At 40.7% G+C, this 25,395-nt stretch overlaps 1 protein-coding gene across 1 annotated transcript in view; it reads right to left on the bottom strand.

Annotated features, from left to right (window-relative positions):
* Positions 1-25,395, bottom strand: part of rptor (regulatory associated protein of MTOR, complex 1) — a 186,077-nt gene that overhangs the window by 141,295 nt on the left and 19,387 nt on the right. The window contains 2 exon segments of the mRNA XM_020594142.1: positions 23,057-23,139; positions 24,895-24,997. Coding sequence (XP_020449798.1) covers positions 23,057-23,139; positions 24,895-24,997 — 186 coding nt within the window.

Genomic DNA, 25,395 nt, shown 5'->3' on the forward strand with positions numbered 1-25,395 from the left:
TATGGTTCTGCTTTGGTGTGGACCACACAAGCAGAAAAGGCTTTTGTGGACATCAAACAAGCTTTGTCACACGCATGTAGTTTACATGCACCTGACTACTCTCAAGCTTTCCACCTAGATGTTGATGAAAAGGACGGCATTGTAAATGCAGTCCTGTTTCAGAGAGGAGATGACAGTAGGAGTCACAATCGAAGGGTGTTGATGTACTATAGCTCTAAGCTAGATAATGTTGAGAGAGGACATCCGACTTGTGTGAGGCATATTGCGGCAATTGGCCGAGCAATATTGAAAACTGCACACATCACAATGGGTTATCAGACGGTCGTACACACAACGCACGCGGTAAAAGCATTTTTGGACTCTAAAGCATTTACATTGTCTGCACAAAGGACCCAAAATTTACAGCAGGCATTCAACACCATCATCCTGGACATTCTCCACTCCAAACTGACCCAGCTCAATGTGCCTGCCCCCACCTGTCAGTGGATCACCAGCTTTCTGACAGACAGGGAGCAGCAGGTGAGGCTGGGGAAAACCACACCCAGCACCCGGACAATAAGCACAGGCGCCCCCCAGGGATGTGTGCTCTCCCTTCTGCTGTTTTCACTCTACACGAATGACTGCATCTCAAAGGACCCCTCTGTCAAGCTCCTAAATTTTGCTGATGATACAACGGTCATTGGTCTCATCCAAGACGGCGACGAGTCAGGCTACAGACGGGAGGTTGAGCAGCTGGTCCTGTGGTGTAGCCTCAACAATGTGGAGCTGAACACGTTCAAAAACAGTGGAGATGACAGTGGACTTCAGGAAGAACCCCCACCCCCCCAACTTTCAACATCAGGACCATCATCAAGAAGGCACAGCAGAGGATGTACTTCCTGCACCAGCTCAGGAAGTTTGACCTGCCCCAGGAGCTGCTGATGTAGTTCTACAGAGGAATCATAGAGTCTCTGCACCTCCATCACTGTCTGGTTTGGCTCAGCAACCAAACAGGACAAGTACAGACTTCAGCGGACAGTCAGGACTGCAGAAAAGGTCACTGGTGTGAGCCTGCCCTCCATGGAGGACCTGTACACCTCACGGGTCAAAAGGAGGGCAGAGAGGATCACTGCAGACCCCTCACACCCCGGATACAATCTGTTTGAACTCCTCCCCTCTGGACGGCGTTACAGGTCATTGTGCTCCAAGACAACCAGGCACAGGGACAGTTTCTTCCCCCCCAGCCGTTTGTTTGGTGGTCCTATGCTGTCACTTACACTGCCTATAGGCAGAAAAGGTACTGAAGATGGCGCAGCGGATGATGGCCTTGGTTGTGTGCTTGTGTGCTTTTCCTGTTTTTGTCTTTTTTGTCGGTTTTATGCAACCCATCTTGGATTACTTTTACCAGAGACAAGCTCTTGAATACAGCTAACTCTGAACTAGGGATGGGAATTTCAAATCACCTTGGGCTTGGAGGAACAGCAGGGAGCTTTTTTTTTATTGGCTATTCAGAAAACTGACTAATGAATAATAAAATATTAATTAAACTGGTCATAGATGCTGGGGGAAACAAAAGTATCACAACGCCAGTGAATGTTAGGAGAGAAAAAGAGAGTGATTTGGGGTTTCACGGTTAATTTCTGAATATGTAGCTGTAGGGCAATGAGAAGGCAGTCAATCTACTTCACTTCAGAAAGAGCTGGCAATCCTGTATACCAGGGATTGTTATGTTATTTAAAATGTCTGTCAGGTCTGTGCTCCTGGAAAGGATGGGATATCTCCACACTAGGATTCATTCTAGAATGGTTAGGGTTTCTGTGACTGACCCAACACATAACATATAGATATACACGGTACATTCACAGTACTGCAGGAGCAAGAGAGCAATAGCATAAAAGAAAATGTCTCTCCCTCTCTTTTCATTTCCAAGTTTGTATTGAACAAAGTAGTTTTTTTTTTTTATTACCCAACATCAGTGCTGAGGGGGTTCTCAAGATATATTTATGGCTGGATCAATGGATCTATATCTACACCAGAGCTGGAAAACTCTGTGTATAGTAAGTGTTCAAATGTGTGTATATTTATTTATGTGTTTGTTAGATTTTTTATGCATGTACATTGGTGCTTGTGTGCCCACACATATGGTTCCCCTGTCTCCTCATTAACACTCAGTGTCAGCGGCTCAACATGTGTCAGGACCTGAGGAAAAATTCCTGGAGAGTACGCAGTAAGTTTTTTTTATATAAATTTACTTGCCGACATTCAAGTTCAAGCTTATAAAAAAAATCCTGGTTCTATAATAAATCAATAGCTCAGAAAAGATCAAGTATTCTAGATTTTCTTTCTTTTAGACATATATGGAAATACGTTTTGTTGTCCTATGTATTTGCTTAAAGTGCCCATGCCATGCTCATTTTGCTCATTTCCAATCATTTAATGTTTAATCTTGGGTATCTCTAGATTAGCTTGGCATCCCTCATAACTCCTAATAGTCTGTAATATTTCAGAACGATAACACCAGAGAGCCTCTTCCTAAAAACGAGAGGATAGTTTGTGAACCTCCTGCTGCCGGTGTTGTGAAGAAAGAGAGAAAAAGAATGAATAGTCTAATATTTGCACTGAAGAGTCAACTGACAGTGGACTGACAAAATCCTTAGTTGGGTTACAGTTACAGTGTGCACAGCATAGCCATACCAAGCCGCACTCAAGCAAGTGAAGTTTGTAAAACTCACTGATTATGTTCCACATCTCGATCGCTCTGAGGCAACAGCGTGCTTTTTCTAAAATCCTTCCATTGCCGTTTTCCCTGCATGTTTAATTTTTCAGAAATGATTCGACTGTAAAAGCTGCTTCAACTCTCTCAACCATGTGCTCCCCAATTGTGGCAACAGGTGTGTGCTGTAAAGCCATCAACATGACCACAACATCTTATTCTAATTGTGGTGCCCTTGTGCCTGCTTAGCAGCTAATGAATGAATACATGTAAAAAAGAGATGCAAGTACATGGATGCCAGGTAAAGCCTTGCTGCTGTGATTAATGAACTAGCTCTGTGTGTGTGTTTGCACACATATACATTTGTGAGTCCAGGCCACGGTGCATTAAAGATCATTGACCATGAAAATGACCTTCTCATGTGTATACAATATGCTGTACATGTTGTTCAAGACTAAGCCTACCTCCACTCACAATCACACTACCCCTGCTGTTCCAAGATAAAATAAGAAAAGACTATATTAGTCCCAGGATGGGGAAATTCACACTGTTCCAGGAGCAAGGGGATAGAAAACATGCACTCCATGTTAAGAATCAAAAATTAACTGAGAGGGTATCGATATAAATGTAAACAATTGTAGGTATTATAATAATAAATATTAAAAACTAAGGTACATTACACACTGGTACCGGCACTGGGACATGGATATGGGAGTGTATTTTCTGCCCTCCCACCTCATTCCTGGAAAACTCAAGAAGGCATTAGTTACTGAAAATACCTTCCACAGCATCAAATCTAATAGCCTTTTCAGATGTAGCTATGGTGTGTCAACAGTAAGCAACACAGCAACTCTCTCTGCTGAAAAGAGGAATGGTTCCACAGGAGGCTCCATTCATATTGCATAAAACATAATGACACTGAGCAAGAAGCTCAAGATGGTTTTATTAGATTGGTACCGTGTTATATTAGGAATCGAAAAAGACAAGGTAGCCTAAAAGCATTCACAGGAAATTCCTGACATCACTCAGAACAACTTGTTTTGTTTCCCATATTTGCAGGGTTGTTATGTTGTGGTTATAAGAAATCTAGATGGAAAAACATCTGATATTTTATACTACACAGCTACTGGGAAGACAAATTACCACTGGGAGTAAGTGAACATCAATAACAACAAAGGCAGTACACCAACATTTAAAAAAAGCACTTAATGCACATATAATGTTCATTTGTTTGATATTTCGCAGGAGTCTAACAACATTACTGCATTTCTGAATGTTTCCTTGCCTTCAGATTATATGACTCAGAGGACAAACAGGAAAACCTCATCCTCCAACATAACAAAAAAAGATTAACACCCAACATCATGGATGAATCAGAGCTTATAAAGCCATAACCCATGTGGAAGTGAAAGTCTCAATGCAAATTAAATAGCCTGTTTTGGCAGGATGAAATGTTAAGGCAGGATACTACTGCTTATTTTGTTTGTATGTATATGATACATGTACTACCTATAAATGTGAAAAAGTTGAGTTGATATATTAAATAAAAGACTACAGACACATCATGGATTGGCTTTAAATGAGCATGAATGCATAAATATTTCCATGAAGTTCCTTGACAGAACATCTAATGGCTCTAATTATAATATTCTTGCCACTGCTATGGCTCAGTCACTCCAGCATTTACAACAGCAAAGTATTTTGTTTAATGTTTATTTGGATAGGGATCAGTATACTGCATTAAGAAGTGCTACATACGTACCTTACCATTTACAGCAAAGATAATATATACAAAAAGTTACAAGGCCCAAATAATGCCAAAAGCTACAATTTACAAAAACCAAAAATAGCACTATTTTGTAGCATAAAATCACAATTTGTCTTTATCTGAAAGGAATAACTCTTGCTTAATTTAGGCAAAATGTTTGTGTCAAGTCCTACTTGAGTAAACACTGATAGCCAACTTTTCGCAATTGGACAGTAGCAGTCCATCTTGACAAGGCTGATCTATGAAGTAACGGAGTTTGACGGTCCAAATATGGGACGCTATCATAGCTTACTACCTGTTTTAAACATTCCACTTTATCCTTAACTCTGCTAAACTGATCTACAAGAAACATGCCTTGAAGAAACTAGATTAAACAGTACAGACAAGTCCTCTAGATAACACATGTTGACTTAATAGCCTATTAGTAACCAAGATAGCCAACTGGCAAGCCATCTAACTGGGTGAGCTCTTGTAACTAGCATGTTCTTGGCTGGAAGTGTGTGTTAGCTGTTAGCCTGCCAGCTGCAGGAGGTTGCCATATAACCCTGGGAGTTCTCGCTATGTTACCAAGCATCTAGCACCACCTATTTTACCAGCATGCACAAATCCAGCACTCATTGTGTGCACTTCTTATTGTGGTGTGATAAAACCCTAAGATTATAATCTGTAGTAGGAGACTTTAAAAACATCTGGCTCAAGCTTGTTAAAGCTACTACTCCTGTATGTCTGGATAAGATAACTGTACATCCAGTAGGATTTGTAAAAGTGAAAAAATAAATAAATAAATATGTAAATAAAACATGTTGCTACTACAAAGAAATCCATCCAGACGTACACAAAACAAAACCCTGCCAAGATGACTGCAAAATTATCTTCTTAGAAGATAAAATATTAAAATGCACTGTGTAAGTCAGTGCTCTCTTATCTTATCTTAATGGGTACGAGTGACAGGAGGCTTTGCTTGAATCAACAACACTTGTGTGTACTTCTATCTTTGAGAGAACCAGTTTGGTTTTACACTATGGGACTGAAGAGACTTGGAAAATGAGGGCTTTTGTTGCCAGCCCCACACCATCAAAGGGTTGTTTAAGGGTTAAGACTTGGGGTTAAGGTTTGAATTAGGTTTGTGTCCTCACAAAGACCAAAGTATAAATGTGAGCCTGGGGGTGGTCATACAGCACTCTGCAGATAAAAAGAAATGTTAGTACTGAAATAAAAGATGAAAAGGAAGTTAAGAAAGATAAGAGCTAAGCACAAGGTGAAAAGGAAAATGAGGAGGAGGGACTGAAAGAAAATAATTTGCTTCTAACATCCTGAAGGAGAAATCTGATAGTCTGCTAGGATGGGGTGATGCATTTAACCGGAGAGTAGGAAGGAGACATAGAAGAGCCAGAACGTATTAGATAACAACAAGCTGAGACAGCAATGTCCAGTTATTGTGTTACTACTTCCAAAACATGTTAAATGACACACATTTATCTGACAGCAAAATTTTGATTTTTAGGCAATTAAATTGCATAGCACAAAATATCCTGTATATACCATAAGAACTAAAAGAATGATGCGGAACATCAATAGGACACAACTCATGCACAGCTGACTCTTGAGTTTGTGAATGAAGCCCACAGTCCAACCATCACAGGGCCAATGAATCCCTGTGTGTACTAGTCTCCCGGTTTTTGCTTGAGCATGTGAACATGATATCCTGGTTAATAAGCCAGATAAATCATCATGTAGTTTAGAAAAATATGAATGCTGGAGATCACCAGAGTGTTCCAATAGAAACAGCTGATTCTGGTTTCAGATAAATATCTACATACATGGAGTCCATCCCTAAAAAGAATTTGACTTTGGTAATATGCAACTGGTTTGGATTTTCCAAAACCGACAGTGCAAACAACAGGTATTTGCTAATGTTACAAAGACAGCTTTCCCATGTCAGAAGGCAAAAAGACTAACCTTTTTAACCACCTCAAAAGAAAGTGCCTGCAAGAATATGCTGGCAGTCAAACAGTGAGAGGACCCCAGGTGCATGCATCAGCTACAACTACACAGCAACTAACGACAGTTTAAGAAAAGCATTCTGTATCACAGGGCAAGTGCTGGAAAGAGATAACCGATACAGTGACATTTTACCTGGCTAAGGATATGATTCTTCAAAAAGCTGTGGAAGAAATGTGGGTTTCAAAATAGTTGACCCACAGTACAAGATACCCAGCATCAAATATTTTTCGAACATGGCCATTCTGCTGCTTCAGTAGCTACTCCACAACAACAACATAAACAACTGATGTATGGTCTAGTGGCACTGCTGAATAGTCTTGTTACCTTGTGGGGTTTGTTTTTGTTTTTGTTTTTTAATAAGGAAATGAGTTTGGTTTCAATCACTTGAAAAACAGTCTTAAAACCAACATGAAAAAAAAGAACTATAATAAGATGATGGATCGTGATCGTGCCTGAAAAAACTGTAAAAAAAAAAAAAAAAAACATTTTTGCCATATCGCTCACCCAACAACAAAGGATCTAAGACTAATCTACACCCTTTACGAAATGTGAAAGTCTGACAACAGCACTTTCATTTTCAATTGCTGGTGATCTAACAGAGAAAACATCATTCAGAACAGTAATTCAGCAAGTTCACCCTTAACTGCTAAGCTAACTTAGTTGGCTGACAGTGGCGAAGTTGAACACTGAACTCTGAACAAAGTGAAACCTTAATATTAATATTAGACTCATGTACACAAGGATACAAATACAAATCAATCAAAATCAAATTAAAAATGGCACCTAGCAAAGTTAATCTGCATGTCCTTGCCCCACAAGCTTGGCTACGCTAGCCATAGTGGCCGTCAGTCATAATGGCAGGATGGCTGGCTTGCAATCCAACTAAAGCCAGAATTATGTTCTTCCAATAATACATATAAATATCTCTGCAAACATACACAATGGTGTTATGGGTAATAACAGCTTACAGAGGTTCACAGAGCACCTGAGGTGCACACCTCCCAATTCAATTCAAATTTATTTGTATAGCACCAAATCACAACAAAATTCATCTCAGGACACTTTACAAAGTAAGGTCTAGACGTTATTATTATTATTATTAGTATTACTACAATAAAGGAAAACCCAGCAATTTGCCCCTGAGCAAGCACTTGGCGACAGCGGGAAGGAAAAACTCCCTTTAAGAGAAGAAACCTCGGACAGACCCCGACTCTGGGGGCTCCCAAATCTCACCTGTGTAGGCCTGTATGTCAAGCATGCCAATTTGTTGATTCAAGTCCTCACACAAAGCGGGATCAAAACAGAGCCCGGATAAGCACCGAGTCCAGCTTAATATGTCACAACAGCCTCCTCCATTTTGGATTCTCTGACTCGCAATTACACCAAAGTGAATACTGTGAAGCTGTGGACAGATTTACCCATATGTGTCCCTGCAAGTAAATCTGAAATCTTTGGAGATTCTGCTGAAATAGTTTCACACCAAAACATATAAGTCATGTGAAAAAATTAGGACACCCTTTGAAAGCATGTGTATTTTGTAACATGTTTTAATATATGGTTATTTAATCTCAATTTTAACAATACAGAGAGATTAAAGTAATACAACTAAACAAGTAAAACTGAAGAAAAGTCTTTTCAAGATCTTCTGTAAATGTAATTCTACAAAAATGCCTATTCCAACTGAGGAAAAAGTTAGCACACCCTCACATGTATGCCCTCTTAAAATGGCTCAAATCACACACAGGTATATCACACCAGGTGCACATAATTAGTAGATCGTTACTCAGCATTTTGAATGAGGCTTGCCCCATCTACACCTCCAACCTTTAGTTTGGTGTGCTCCTGACTGTTGAAGTGAGAGTGAGCACCATGGTGAGAGCAAAAGAGCTGTCAGAGGCCTTCAGAAAAAACATTGTAGCAGCCTATGAGTCTGGTAAAGGATTTAAAAAGATCTCAAAAGATTTTGAAATCAGCCATTCCACTGTCCGGAAGATAGTCTACAAGTGGAGGGCTTTCAAAACAACTGCCAACATGCCCAGGTCTGGTCGCCCCAGCAAGTTCACACCAAGAGCAGACCGCAAGATGCTAAAAGAGGTCTCCAAAAACCCTAAAATGTCATCTCGAGACCTACAGCAGGCTCTGGCTACTGTTGATGTAGAAGTGCATGCCTCTACAATCAGAAAGAGACTGCACAAGTTTAACTTGCATGGGAGGCGTGCAAGGAGGAAACCTTTGCTCTCTAAGAGAAACATCAAGGCCAGACTGACATTTGCCAGAGAGAATGTTGACAAAGACCAGGACTTCTGGAATAATGTTCTTTGGACAGATGAGTCCAAAATTGAATTATTTGGACACCAGAGCAGAGGACATGTTTGGCGTAAACCAAACACAGCATTCCAGGAAAAGAACCTCATACCAACTGTGAAGCATGGAGGTGGAAGTGTCATGGTTTGGGGCTGCTTTGCTGCAGCAGGACCTGGTCAGCTCACCATCACAGAATCCACCATGAATTCTACTGTGTATCAGAAGGTGCTTGAAGAACATGTGAGACCATCGGTTAGAAAATTAAAGCTGACAGTAAATCAACCGAAGACTGGCTGGAAAAGAAGAAATGGAGAGTCCTGGAATGGCCGAGTCAAAGTCCAGACCTGAATCCCATTGAGATGCTGTGGGGTGACTTGAAAAGGGCTGTACATGCAAGAAACCCCTCAAACATCTCATAGCTGAAACAATTCTGCATTGAGGAGTGGGATAAAATTCCCTCAGACCGATGTCAGAGACTATTAGATGGCTACAAGAACCGTCTCACTGCAGTTATTTCAGCCAAAGGAGGTAACACTAGCTATTAGGGGCTAGGGTGTGCTAACTTTTTCCTCAGTTGGAATAGGCATTTTTGTAGAATTACATTTACAGAAGATCTTGAAAAGACTTTTCTTCAGTTTTACTTGTTTAGTTGTATTACTTTAATCTCTCTGTATTGTTAAAATTGAGATTAAATAACCATATATTAAAACATGTTACAAAATACACATGCTTTCAAAGGGTGTCCTAATTTTTTACATGACTGTATACAGTATTTATGAATGCTGGTGTGACAGGGCAATAAGACGCAACACCAGAAGATTAGTACACACATAAACATACTGAATTACATACTTACATACTGACGTAATATAAGGCCTCTACAGAGAATAACCATGACAATTTATTTAATATTCTCTTTACCCAAAGGGGGAAAGTCACATTTCACCTTCTTCCTCTCTGCAGAGACATCTGAACCTCAGAGCAAAGTGTCTTGCCAAGCTTATTTATCAGTAGTGAGACATTGAATTCCTGCCAGCTCACAAGGCTCTACTGTGTACCTGACCTTGACCTCTGACCTCCCTTTGAAAGAGGGGGAAACTCTAAAATAGAATTTCACCCTCTGGATCAATACAGTATCATATGACACCAAGGACACTCAGGTCACAGTACATGGTTTACAGGATGTCCTTCTACATCGCTCCAACATCTTTTCACTGTGACAAGGCTGACTTCTTTTTTGTGCTGATCTGCTCCCTCAATCAATCAACAGAGAGGAAGTTTAAGGTTAGAGTTTGTAGTATTTATCACAAATTTTTAATAGAAACATCACAAACTGTGCTGGCTATGAGTGTGTCGTGTCTGCCTGTCATGTAGTGGAAGCTGCCACACGGTTGTGCTATTTTTTACTGTAGACACGAAGAAGGCCCATCAGCTCGGTAGGTTACAGTACATTATCTGAATGCCCACCAGCTGAATGTGTTGTAGTCTCCACTATCTTGATCATTTTTCCCTGACTGTCTGGCTCTCGGTCACCCCGGTTTGGTACCTGCTACAGCTGCAGTGACATTATTTAGGGCTGGATGGAGCTCGGCACAGCAAGCAGGGAGCGAGAAGGCTGGGCAAAGCAGAGGCGATGGATTCCTGAGTCTCATGCTAGCAGCATCTTAATTTTCAGATAATACAAATGGTAGCTTAAAATGTTTAAGGTATACGACTTCTGCTTTTAATCAGAGCAATTTACAGTGGGTGAGTAAGCTAATCACCCTGTTTTTATGCTGTGACAACAATCCTGTGACCCCGGTATTATCCTGAAACAGAACAATGCTCTGAGAATAAATAACATAAGATCACAAGAGATTTGTAGAAGGGATTATTCTTTAAGCCATTTGAGCAGGTGAGAGGAGCTGATGTGAAGTGTTTCTTGAAGCCTAACTTTACCACAGAAGATGAACTAATTCTGCTCCTCTGACTGAAGTGAAGAGAAAAACACCACCAGGTGTCAAACTTCATGCTAAACAGGGTGTTCTGTCAGTTACTAGATGCTCCAGACTAATCTCCTAGCATGTGGCTGGTGAGTTCCTAATGGTGGGACTTCTTAATATAGACAAGCTTCTCATGTTGACTGCTAGAGCCACTGTCTGTCTTCTGCGCTCGTATATTAGCTGTGATAAATGGCTTCTTCTGTACTGTTCTCTCCAATCATTTTCTGCATACCTATTCTTTTTTTCTACTCCCTTTCATTTTTGCGCACACCGCTTCTACGATCATCCGTTAAGGAGCCTGTATTTACTGTATGTTGTGACATCTCGGCGACTATCAGTCGTTGTCTGATCACCTTGCTGACAGATGGAGTGAATGTAAATTAGTTAGCCTAATATGCTCAGCCAAGTACTATATTTTGAGATGTGCATTGCAACTCCACCAGATGGCTGAAGGCCGTGCTGTGTGAAGCGGCTGATATTTACTTCTGCCAAGGGCGGGGGTCGTGTTTTTGCCAGGGTTTGTTGGTTTGTTTTTTAACAGCCTAACTTAACTGGATTTGGATGTCAATTTTTGGAGAGGTAGGTATGACCCACAGGCCAGCTGATTAGACTTTGGTGCTGACCTGTATTGTCATGTGGATAAAGGAATAAAGGGACTGAAGGAGCAAGGCCACAGCTAGTTGGGGAAAGATCTACTGTCTGCAGCAAGAGCCAGACGAGACCTACTCGAGATTATCTTGATCCCCCAACGGTGATTTTGAGATTTGGAGCCAAGCTAAAGGTTGTTATAATTTCCATCCTAGGACTATGCCACTTCATTAATGTTTGAATAAATCAGTACAAAAGAACAACTGCATTAAATAAAAATTCTGGTTCTTTGATAAAATGTTAAAAAAAAGTACCAGCATGTGTACACAAAGCACTTCAGCTCGAAGTCGATTACTCCCAAGGGTGTAATATGGCCAGGGACATCCAATCACAGAGTAAATGGTCTTATGCTTGTATAGCGCTTTTCTATGCATTGCAACACACTCAAAGTGCTTTCACACTATTTGGCCATTCACCCATTTGCACTCACAAACACTCACACACCAGTGTTATCACCAAGAGCAACTGGAGGTTCAGTGTCTTGCTCAAGGACACTTCAACATGTTGACTGGACAAGCTGGGAAATGACCCGCTCTACCTCCTGAGCCACAGCCGCCCCTGTACAGAGCTTAAAATTGAAATGAGAATACAACAACATAAAAAAAAGAAGCTTTAGAAACTTAAAGCAAACCCTCTTTCATCTGACACAGTCCCTGTGAGATGTTTGAGCTTTATGGATTTCTTCAGAAGTACTTATAATTAACACTGTTCTGCAGAGAGTGGTAAATATGCTGCAGTAAGAATAAAATGGAGGAAAAATGAGAGATAAAATACGAGGAGGACCCAATATTCTAAAAGAGGAACGAGAGGAGAAGGACATTTAATGTAGGCAAGGCCCACTAGAAAATCACAGTGAGAAAAGGAGAGAAGGGAGATGAAAGTGGAGTGCAGAGGACACGTATATGATCAGCTGACCACAGCCGGTGTCAGTCGACAAACCCCTCTAATGCTGCAAAGACTCTTCCTTCCTTTTAATGATGCCAAGGGAGAGGAAAGAAGAAAGAAACCTTGTCAAACTCGGCCTGGCTGGGATTTGTGGTGTTTGGAGAATTTTCATGATTCCCTTATGTTAAAACAAGCTGTAATACTGTTCACAGACTATGTGTTTGGGCTTTTCAGCGCAGGGCTGTTGCTTTACATGGTTGCACGTTAGTAGGTGTTACAGGGAACATATTTAATTATGTAGCTACATAAACAGTCCAGGAAAAAGCATAACTCGAGCACTATCACAAAGAGACTGTAAAGGCAGTAGCTTAGATCAGCTAATGTAGGCGGCTGGAGAATAAAGACCAGGCATCATATGACATTACAAAAGAAGAAAAAGCAAACAGGCTAAAGCTTTTCACAGCTATATTTCAATTAGTCAAAAAAAAGGAGTGAGTCAGAGCCTATTCAGTTTTTCTAGAGGTCATTTTCAGTGACCTTTCCTTCCATCCTCCTTAATAAACGTGGGAAGTAGACACTTTCTTTGTTACCATACCAAAGCTGTGACTTTGACTTTGTAATGTATTCAGCTGTAAAATACAGAGACCAGCATTACCTTACTGAGGTAACATTTCAAAACTATCTCAAATAAAAATCAACAAACAGCTAATTCAGTGTTTTATATCGGCCTAATATGTAAGGGTGCTTTTTAAAGAGAGAGAACTAACCTAGACTATAAAAAAAGAAAATCTTTCTTTAGTCAAATTGCAATATTACAAAAAAAACTACTTTACCAGCAAATTACTGCTCATTCAAGTTCACGGACAATGGTATCCTCTGAAATGGAGATCTTTTCCACTTAAATAGGAAATCTGTCAGAGAGCGATAACACAAGGTCGGGAGATGCCGTACTGTTTAAAGGAAATCCGCTGACTTTTACATGCATTATATTTATCTGTACACTTTGAAGAGAGAGTAAAGGTCAAAGGTCAGATGTAACTTTATTATCCTCACAAGGCAAACTGTTGTACAGCCAGCATCAACTTATACACGCAACATATAATATGGATTTCGATGTTCCAAATTTAAATTGTCTTGAGAATAGCATTTAGTCTCAGGGTGACCTAAATTATTTTATGGGATGACCTGGCTCATACTGCTTAAGTGGTTAAATCCACATCAATCACATTCAGATTAAAAAAAAAGGGACCACAACCCAAAAAAAGCTCATTTATTCAAGTGTGGTGCTGTTGAAATAAAATTGAAAACAGATTATTAGTAGAACTACACAAGCACAAGGCAGACTTGTTTAATTCAACATTTCCCAGGTGGGTGTTTGATTACCCGGACAGAACAGGTAATGAAATCTGGCCCCCATCAATTTCGGAACATCCTAAAAAGCAGTGGGTATCTGCCTTTTGCAAAAAGTCGATTTCAGGGTTAAGAGTAGGCAGAAATAAGGTTATAAAATGAGCCCATTAAAAGGCCACCGCCGGTCAGGTCACTGCGACAGATACCCCACACTGCTGTGAAAGAGACGCAAACTGCCAGTGGGGAGCAGCCCATTAGAGAGGGAAGAGGAGACAGGGAAGCCATTAGCTGGAGACTGAGGGGGTAGAGAGGACGCTAATGAACTATACAGACAGCAGTGTTAAAAAATTAGTGCAAAGTGAGAGATGCACTTCCCAGCATTCAGAACTAATTAAGGCCTATGTGAAAGACAGTGGAGTTGACTGACAGTGGGAAAGACTTTGGAGAGCAGGATGTGGCTGCTGACTGAGCAGCTATGTGTCAGTGTTGTGACATTAAGTGGGTTTTTTCCCCCCACTGCAGAAACCTAGTGATCCCTGATGACTGCATATACCATGTCCAGGGGTCTGCTTTTGTTTCCACTGACTCTCTGCTCAACTGTGTGTGTGAGAAACACAGCTCCGAAAAGTGGAAATGACCGTATCAATCCTTCATATTCCGAGGGATTATGGGTATGGGAAGCTCCAGGTTATGGCTTGGTCCAGTGGTGGGGAAAAAAAAAAAAACTACATGATGTTCTATTCTACACTAATTAAAGGGGGAGACTTTAAGACTGCTATCACAATCTGCTAAGTGTATAATTAGAAGAACTCACTCTTTAATTGAACCCACTTTGCGGTGAAGGCTTAATTATTTGACAGTGCAGTGCATAAATTTAACCGCCACTGAAAGAACAAGGAGGCTTCTGCACATTTGCTGAATTGACAGAATTTATGTTTGCCACAGTAAAAACACCACATTACATATAATCTGACTGGCTTGCTTTTCAGCGCTTAAGCTACTTCTCAATTCATCCTTGTTCCAATTGAAGAAGAGAAACTAAAGCAAAACAGGAAAACTTGTTACTAATATCCCATTTTCCATTACTGTCTCCATACAGTACACTCAGAGGAAGCTTCCTGTAAATAAGTGTCAGTGTCACAGACTCCTGTACACCAGAGGAACTGCAGTACAGACATTAGTCTCTATTAGCAGTTGCTTTGTTAGCGAGGAGAACAAATTGTATAGTTGTGGCACAAAGGAGCATTTTGCATATTACGGTTTTCAAGAGGTAAACTATTGTTGCCAAGGGTGGACATAATGTGCATTAATCTAAATGTGCAACACTTGGCACAGTGGTTAATATGCACAGAAAGAGGAGAGGTCGCTAAGCTAGGTTAGCAACTTCTTTACTTGTAAAACAGGCTGCATTCTGCTACAGCTGTGAGCTCTGTCATTATCTTTTACAAGAATTACTTCTCAACATAGTTATAGCCTACTTCATTTATTCTTTGTGAAGGTTGACCTTCTCCATGGCTGTAGCTACCTTGATGGTACAAAGAAATATCCAATCAGCTGTCTGATTAGCTTGTCACACATCAATCACATAAACATTCGTCCAAACGTCGATTCATGACTGGCAGGTCATTCCTGTTGCCTGCATACATTTCATTTTGACATCAAATCAACTCCCCATTATTTTTCAGTGCATACAACTCCCCATTGTTTATACATCCATTCTGACAGTGCCTTTTACGTTTATTTATCTTAGGCACTCAGCGGAAACATTTAGGTGCTGTAACTAAGCCTCTCTATGGCAGGTAGGACCCTGCAAACATTTGACTGGTGCTGTACCAATATGCTTTTCATAAGCCTTCTCAAAGGAAAGCTGTGCCAAATGTACTCTGTGTAAATGAAAAAAAATTTCTGGCTATTCCTCCGGGGACAATTTTAAGAGACACTTGAACTCACAGCACAGAACAAAAGAACTTGTGAATTTAATATTACAGCTACAGTTGGCTAGGTAGAGCTGTGTTAATAATAGAGAACAGTAACTTGAAGACAATAGGCGCTGGAGGATCAGTGTATAAAAGAAAAAGCGGAGAAACAGCCAGTGAATTGACTCAGATGGCTCACCAAGACAAAAATGTCTTCAGGCATGGGTGGTTTTTGTCAGCACTGTTCTCCTCCACAGTTTAAATTCATAAAGTCCTATGCTGATTGGTTCCACCCTCAATTTGCACCGCCGTCCTTCAACACACCAATGCACCAGCGCATACACTCTGCTCAACTGGAAACCTGTCAACTGGCAAGCACATAAAGTCACAGTGACACATTTATACCAAGTAAAAAAATTTTAAAAAATAGCTGAAATACAGGTGGGTAAGGTTTCTAATCTCTTTCCGATGACTCACATCCTGACCTCCTGAGCTGTCCCCTCCTGCTCTACATCCTCTAGAAGCCAACACACACACACACCCACACACAGTGAAGCAAGATCACACACAGACCGAGACTATAATAGTAATAATAATAATAACATTCACACACTTGCTATTAGTCCCTGAGCACAGCAGACAGAGAAGCTCGGTGAAGGCAGACAGACAGGAGAGTTACGGCAGAGACAGCAGGGCGGCAAAGAGCCATTCACCACACTGCTTCGAGAGATTTGGCATAATGATGGCATATTAGTGTTTAACTGTCTTCACCCACTTAAAGTTCTATGCATCTATAATGTGGTACATACTCAACACCATTTGAACAGTAATAGCTGACAAAAAGCAATGAAGAACTTTGTCTTTTTGTCCCATGACACACTTTTGATGCATTTTTAACATTAATTAAATAAAAGTGTGAGGTTTCCCCACTTGTTGATTTTGGAAGCCTGTGTATTTACCATGATAGTGAGTATTTTAACACAACTATTAATGAGGAAAAGAAAATCCATGCTGCTTTTTTTGTTAATACAAAGCTTAGTCTCATTCACTTCATCAAAAGAAGTTGGAGAAACTCTGCTTTTACTGAGCTCAGCTCACCCTTAATGAAAGTGTGTGCTTTTTAGAAGAGAATGACAGACTAAGCCTGCAACCCTGGGACCAATGATCAGTGAAACATTACTGTTTCACTTGCATCAGAACCCACTTGGCACAGCTCTGCAGCCCATTTCGGGTCCCAACCCCTGGTTTAGCAAAGCTCTGCAACGGCTGTTAAAATCGATGACCATTCTGCTTCACCTCGACATCACCATAATCTTGAGTTAATTTCCATCTAGCTATAAACACAAAACGGTGTGAGGTCTCCAATCTGTAATTTAGTGGGATATTTTTATGAGGTGATCAGCAGCAGGAAGAAAACTGATCAATAAGATCCCCCTTTCTGAGTCCCACAGGGACGAGGCAGCTATGATCTGTGCACTTCCACAAAAGCATGTATTGTTTATAGATGTATTGATGAGATGTCCATAAGTCTTTAAGCGGGCTAATGGTTTTCTCTGTGGCTCCGACTAGACTGAGTGCATGAGAAGAGGCGAGAGGAAGTCCATGAGGAGAGGCAAAGGGAGATCATTAAGACAGCTTCCGCACCGAGTTATTCACTCTGCAGCTTCCCGCACACACTGATCCTCAGCTCAGCTCAAATGGGATTCAACTGATTTGGCAGCTGTGAGGGGTCCAAAAAGAGAATACAGTAGTGGGTGGAGTGCTGCTGGAAGAACTCAACATATTTACTGAATTTGCAAAGGTATTCATTCTATTTGCTAATCGTTAATGCATCTGAATTAGGTTCACTTGGATGACAGTGTGTGCCACTCCTAGGAGGAGCTCAAATGCTTTGTCAGCACACCAGATTTGAACAAAGCATACTTCCTTACTGCCAGACCAGACACCGTTATGGTCCCGTGATTCTTCCACTGGTAAATAACTAATACCAAGGATCAGTGGGTACAGGCATGGAAAACTCTTCTGGTATTGTGAAACATATCTTGTGAAAAGATAAAAGTCATCTACACTAAACATGGGAGTCAAACTACTGTAGTCCTTTAAAATCATAATAACCTCATCATTGCTGCAGTATCAGCTATAAACCAAACATATTCCAGTTCTTACAAAGTGCCACACACTGTGCTGCACTAAGCCTGTTGTCAGTGAGTGGTGAGGGCGGCCTCACAAACTCCACTCGCCTGGGGTTGCCACAAGTCACATGGGTGCACCGCCGGAAATTCCCCTGTTTGCATTAAGAATGTGAAAATGCTACTCCCTTGTAAAAAGAGAAATCTCAGTTCTGTTAATGTGGTATCCTTCTGTGCCTCTAATATAGTTTCACACTGTCATCATCCTCACAGTCTTTCTTATTAAACCCTTCAGCTAAAAAAGTGACTCTTCTGGCAGTTAAGGCTGAAAACTGATCAAACTACTACTACAGTAGCCAAAGCACGTAATTTGTTCTAATGACAATGGCTTAGTTTCATCTCATCAGTGCAATGTTACTAATCTTATGAATCACACTTGTGCTTATTCTTCTGTAACATACAGTTGAAGTCAGACGTTTACATAGACCTTAGCCAAATACATCTAAACTGAGTTTTAAGCAGAACACATTTATAAAAAATATTCTCCATTAATGAAAGACAGAGTATGTAGATTTCACTGTTTATGCCATTTGATGTCTTAAGATTTTAAACGACATACAAAATAGATCAGTAGTATATATTTCTGAACGGACTGTTTTGTGGTTTTGAACTGTGTCGCCTCAGGCTCTAATCCATAATGACAATGACAACTGGTCCCAAAATGAACTGTGAAGTTCAAAAACCGCAGTTACAAAGACAGCGACACTGATAATACACACAAGAGCGCGATTGGAAGGGGGGGCTGACCAATAACCCTTTAAATATGAACACTTTCATAGCTACATGAAGTTGCTTTCAAGTTATGGTCATTGCCATTTCAGTTATTTGGCAACAGCTGTGGGGACTGACTACAGCAGACGAGTTGAGAAGCTATGCTGTCGAACACGACAGAATTCTCAATAGACAGAAAGCTGCCTGCCCTCCTTTTTACAGTTTGTAATATTTTTATTATGCTGGTTTGGATCCTTCATTCTTTGCACTACATTTTCACACCCACATATTTTGGGAAAGGTCAATATGTCAAACTTGTTCTGTCATTAAAATACATGAATGGACTTTGTAACTCAATATGTGGAGTCTGCAATTTTCGATCTGTGCTGTGTTTGTGTATTCTTTTCTTTGTCGTTATTGATTTTGTGGCACGAATACTGCTTTGTTGAATTGGAATGACTGAATAAATACATTATTAAGGTGTTCATTATGTTAGTTTAATAAAGAAGCTAACCATGTAATTACCATCTACTATCCTCTGCACCATGTCCACTATGTGCACTGTTTCCTGTGAATCCATCTTGTGTGGGTACACAAATCTGACTCCACCACCACCACCAAAAACTATTATATAGGGAGGCAGTTACAGAATGCAAACATACTGCTGAAAAAATAATAAATGGTGTCATAAGAAGAAAATCTTAAGCACTATAGCGTTTAGGATTTACAAGCAGAGAGGACGATAAAAGAACCACTTGTGTCACATTGAATGGCTCAGATTAATTCAAGCTGGGTCTCTTCAGAGTTGCAGCAGAACAGTACTATGTGCTCTACAATCTGCATGTACATCTCTCCTTCACTCGTGTAAACAACAAAGGCACAGACAGCCAGAGAAAAAAAATCCAGAGGCAAAGAAGATGGGTGCAAACATGAAGAGGTAAAGGAAGGATGGACACAAGAGATGAGCAAGAGCCTTGATTGAAAAGAGTATCACTGATGTGGAGAGTCAAACAATGAAGGAGAAAGGTCAGAGAGTATGTGAGAAAGAGCGGGATTGAGAGATTTGTTGTTGCTTTTTTTTATACAAAAAATGGTAGAAAAAGTGAGTGGGTAGCAACCAAGACGGTCTTTGCCTTTCTCTGTGAGTTTTCTGGCCATGAGGGTTAATGCAAGAGCACAGAAGCAACAGAGAAATGGATTCATGATGGCAAGTTTGGCACAGCTAAACTCTCTGGGCAGCTAAACACCACAGGAAATGTGCGACAAAACCGATCAAAATTTGATTTTAAGTGCAATATTTACCCATCCAAAATTTCAATATTCCTCAGCGTGGTGGGACAGCAGCTGTGGTGGAACTGACTGCTTTGTCAACAGTTTATGTAAGGTGTGTCGGCGATACTGCTCTGTGGTGTGGTGCTGCAGAGTTGTGACCCCTCAGTTTGGGGGGAGTGGGAGGGGGATTTCTCACCCTCCCACTCCTCCCCCTGCACTCCCACCACCGTTTTCTGCTGACCTCCCCGGTCCGCTAAGCCCAAGCCTACGTTCCTTTGGCTGCTCTCCTTCAGGATGTCTCTTCTTCCACCCCCTCTTGCCTCGTGTTACTGCAGTACTGCTTCCAAACAGCCATACAATTTTACTTTTACTTCCTCGTGATAACATGTTTTTTTGGCGGCCACGTAGGCTTTCACAGCTCCAGGTAACAAAGCAACAAAAAGATGTCCATTATGAAGAGGCGGCGACTAACCAGCTATTACTGCACTCAAGTAATTAGTTTTAGCAAGATATAATTAATAAACTGCCAAATGAGTGTATTGTGCAGCTGAACTGTCTACATAAAACCATTTACATAGCAGAATATTCTTAACTACTGGGTGACAATGAGCACTGACGTTTTCAGGAAATGTACTCTCACCATAAATTCACACATCACATGCAAACACTATGGAAGCATCAAACCATTCAATCCACACAGACTCTGACATCACTTAATAGCAGGGGGCCCACTTAAAAACATTATACAATTTCATGGGGAAAAAAAAAATACATTCACCTTTGGGGCAAAAGAGCAGGGGCACCACTTCCCACAGTTTAAGAAGTGTGACTGTTGTTTGGCTACTAGATGAGGAGCATCAGAACTAGGTTGACTTACCACCTCAGCTTAACAGTTCCCTTGGGAAAACCCTGCAGTTGTACTTTCTGCACCTCAGCTATCTCGCTTGCACTGTAGAACACACCATGCACCATTACAATGGTCTCTAATGACAGGAAATGATAGTTTTCTAAACATTGGCCACTTACAACATGGACACTTAATCACAAAGATCAAATTTCCTGTTGCCTGAGCACAATTAGGTTCCCTTTCTCATTCTGTACATGTCAGTGAGTGTGAGAGAGCAGGTTTCAGGACACAGTTCAACCTCTTTTGTCTCTTCCTATCCATCGCTCATCCTTCACATTCGATCTCAGCTTCTCCTTACACCCTAAAGTTCATTCTTCTTCTAAACCTTCACTTGTCTCGCTTCATCAGTGTCATGTCTTATTGCAGAGTGTGTGTGCTGCCCATTGTTATCTGTTCCAGCACTGAGACACCAATGCTCAGAGGGGCTGATGCAGGAAGATGGCAGATCCAGGAGCCTTTGGGAAAACACTGAGCTTACTTTAGGCTAGGAGCCGAGGAGAGCAGCCGTTGCTGGCAAAGATATGTGTATGCGCACACACACACACAAACTAACTTAGAACTGAGAACATGATCTTAAAAAAATAAAAAATAAAACTATGAATCACTGACAACCGCATGTGGGTGTTGCACTGGCACAGTGCATGGAGGTGTATTAGAGCTATAGCTAAAATAAATAAACCCATTCAACCCCTTTTCAGACACAGGATACGTAACACTGCTGGATTCCACAACCTGTCAAAGCAATGACTTCTGTCATTTACATTGATGTTCCTCACAGCTTCATTCAGACAAACCGACGACCGTGACAGAGAGAGCCACGGTACATGTGCAGTATTTGCCATATGCACAAGACAGGACAGTGCATCATAGATGTGCACACTACTACACATACACACTGTGACAGCACATTAAGAGTTTTCATACTACAACATGGAGGACAAATGTGTGTGCTCGAGGAGTTATTAGTGTTGGGGGTATTCTCCAAAGCAATCGTGGTTTTTAGCCTCAGCTTTTAAAGTGCCATAATCTTGTGCGTGTTTGTTAATGCGTCTGAAAATGCAGTTCAGATTTGTGCTGTGTTGAAAGTAATACAAAAATGTTAGTAGGTCCAACCTGGTAAGATTAAAGCTGCAACTTATGGAAATGTGAACTATTCATATTTGACACCGTGGGGTATTTACTGATTGGACTCATGTGACTGAAGGCATAACATTTTACATTTTATTTAGAAGTATAAGAAGGCTACAACATGACAAGGAGGTATGTCTCTTTTTTGGCTATTAGCAGAGAACAGCAGAATGACTGTAGTAAATACTACCAGCAATTATTTGTACTTTTTTCCACATTAATGAAAACAATACTCTTCTTGAGGTTGTACACATGCCTACACAGCTCTTCTTCTCACATACTGTCCACGAGTGGACCTGGACATTTCAAACTTCACCCATCACTCCACGAGACTCTTCCAGTCTTTGTGAACCTTTGCATATCTCAGGCTTTTCTCCCTGTCCTCCTTCTGAAAATGGTTTCTTGGCTGCTGTCCTTCACAAAGGCCATTCCTGATCGGGCTTCTTCGGACTGTAGAAAGATCAATTTGGCAACCAGATGGAGCTGCCAGATGTTGAGCCAGGTCCTTGCTGGATTTCCTCCAGTCTCTCAAAGAAGAAACTCTAGAAACGTCTCATCATATTTGGACAGTTATCTTGGTCTTTCACTCCTGTTTTTGTCCTTGACCTCTCCAGAGTCTTCAGATTTCTTCAGAACAGCTTGAATACTGCATCTAAAGTGTCCATTTTGCTTGCTGACTTCATTTTTGAAATTTTTGTGTGTTTTTTAATGCTTTGAACATCAGTCATGATAACACTGCTAACACAACTAATCTAATGGTGGCCTAAGACTTTTGCACAGTACTGTACCAACAAGTTCTATCTGATGAGACACATGCAAAACACGCTCTCAATGCACGTTCATAGCTCAAGTCCACACGTCGTTTACACGTGTCATGTGGACAGGAATTGTGTCTGTCACAGTTGTACACATCAGAGAGTAGAAACTGTTCTTCAAGTGATACCCAAAGAAAACATGGCTAGAATCAATCGGTGCCACACTGCTGAAAACCTGTTCTGTCCAAGGACGGTCACAGCACTGGCAAAAACCCGAAAGGATAATCTGCCAAAATCAATAAAACAACTTCTAAAACATCTTTTAAAAAGCTAAAAATGACTTGCAGGATACTGAAATCGATAATAATCAGTAACAATATGTTTTCACCAAGGTCAACTCTTGGAGTGCCTACAACTATTTTAATTTCATTTCTGAGCACTTTATTGGAAGCATTTTATCTGTGTGTGTACTGTAATATGTGCAGTTGTGAATGTGTGTATAGTATAAGAGAAGGAGGGAAGGTAGTTCATGTGAACCCACTCACCCTAGGTTGCCAGTTTTCATATTGCTTCTGCAGATTGGCCCCGATGGTCTCCAGGGCTTTCTGTGGACTCATAGACAGAGGATCTGGCAAACAAGCACAGAGTGATCACACACAGTCATAGATTAGCAAATCCATGTCAAGTCAATCTGTTGCTGACAAACCAGCCAGTTTGATCATTCACCACACACTTTAACATCAGTGTACTATGTTTCACCTGGCAATCGTATCCAGAACAGTGCAACAAAACTAACACTTACAGTACTACTAACATTACTACTACTAACCTTTAACATCCAGGCAAAACAGACATTGATGACACAATTACAAAAGGCGAGTTATAATTTGTTGTTTGAGTGTCAAAGGAAATTTTCTTATTAAATCAAAAGCAGAGTTTAGAAAAATAGCAGCAGTCCCTCAAGTTGAAATATTGATCAGATTAAGTCAATATGGCATGAAAAATCTAGAGTGGGGATGGCTCACGCTGCACTCAGCAGGTAGAAAAGCATATATCGGCAGGTTTGCAGGAGATACTGATAGGTTTTAATGCAGACGATTAAACTATTGCTGTTATGACGAATGTGCTCTTATAATGCATTATCACAACATGTGTTTGGTTTCAAGGGAAAATATAATTATCAAGAATCTTTATGTGTTTCCTCTATATTTAAGAAAAATATCCTACAATAGTAAGAATTATGTAATGGTAAAAATCCATATTGCAACAGTGAAGGTTCTACCAACAGTTTCCTGCTGTACTGAATTTTGCCACTTAATAAAGGAGGTTTTCACTCAATTGCACAGACCATGGCCAGTAAAAAGCAGATCCAAGTCCTTCTATATACAGTACATAGTTTTAGCATTTGTCTTAAATTAAACACCATGGTGCACTTTAAGACATCCCCCCGCTTTACCCCTTAATATTAAACCAAACTGTCTCGAAAACCAAGAGACAGGTTTGCACAAAGTTTCAGAAACTTTAAGAACTGTTCCCTCTTTAATGTACTTTCCTCACTCCTAAGAGTCAAGCAGTCTCAGGGGAGCTAAGCAATGGTTTTGAGGTTCCATTCAGAGATCTGTTTTTTTGTCTTTGTTCTGTGTCAGACTGTGGCTCTGGTGGGGGGCACGCTGCTTCATCCCTAGGTACCAGACACCTTACAAATAGAGCTCCCATGAGGAAGACCAAGAATGTCCCTAAACACTAAAGTAAAAGCTACATTTTCACCATCAAATTCAACTTGACAGTGCAGTTGCACAGCATACAACTACTTAATAACCTCTTTTGAGCATTAATCCAGCTGTAAAGCAGAGGATTTTAAGGAAGACAGTAACTGCCAAGTGGGGTAATGATAGAAGTTACTGTATAAGACCATCTTCATGTTGCACTTCTTAATATTATTAAGAAGTTTCAGGTCCATGGGACTGTTGCCAACATCCTTGGATGTGGCTGCAAGAGGAAAATTGAACCCAGATTGAATAGAGAGGGAGTTCAAATGGCAGAAAAAAGAACCAAGAAACACTTTAAAACAAATACAAGCTGGCCTCCAAGTTCAAAGTCCAACAGTGTCCAGTCGCACCATGTGTTGCTTTCTAAGTGAAAGTGGGCTCCACTTTGGAAAGGAAAATATAAACTCAGGAGTTTAAGCTAAGCTCTCTTTGCATTCAGATTTCACTATGAGTCTGAGAAGAGAGGATGTGATTTTTGACGACCTACTGTCTAAAATGCGTTTGTATAAATAAATATTTTTCCCATAGGCCAAATTCTTTTACACAGAGATTCACACATTTGCAGCAAAGTGCAAGAACCTTTGTTAATATTTCCACACTGTGGATTCGCTCACCTATCCAGCACTCCAGTCTGGCACAAGGCGAGGTCTTGACCACATCAGGAGGGTCCACTCCTACATTGAGACACAACACCAGTGCCACACTCACAGTCTTCATCTGGGGGAGAAGACACAGGAAACAACGTTATCCTTGTTATCACTCAAATCAAAACAGACTAGAGGTTTCACTGTTGATGCTCTTCAAAAGTACATCAAATCTTTATTCATCCAGGAAGCTTTACTGAGTACAGGCTTGCATTCAGGTCTATCCTGGGAGTGTTTCCAGTAAACCATATTCTGTCGTTACTGGCCAATGAAGATCCAGTGAATGTTAGCATCTAGCTCAGGGGAAACTAAACAGTGTTAGGATGAATTGCAGTAGCTCTAGTATTCCCTTGCCTCATTTAGCATCATCATACAGCCACAATTTTCATTTGGCCAGTACGGTTTTGTACTGCACTTCATGTTTAATGCTTAACAAATATTTGCATGATACCATACGTACCTAAGCCACTG

The sequence above is a fragment of the Monopterus albus genome, unplaced genomic scaffold (genome assembly GCF_001952655.1).
Source record: "Monopterus albus unplaced genomic scaffold, M_albus_1.0 scaffold22.1, whole genome shotgun sequence".
Classification (NCBI taxonomy): Eukaryota; Metazoa; Chordata; class Actinopteri; order Synbranchiformes; family Synbranchidae; genus Monopterus; species Monopterus albus.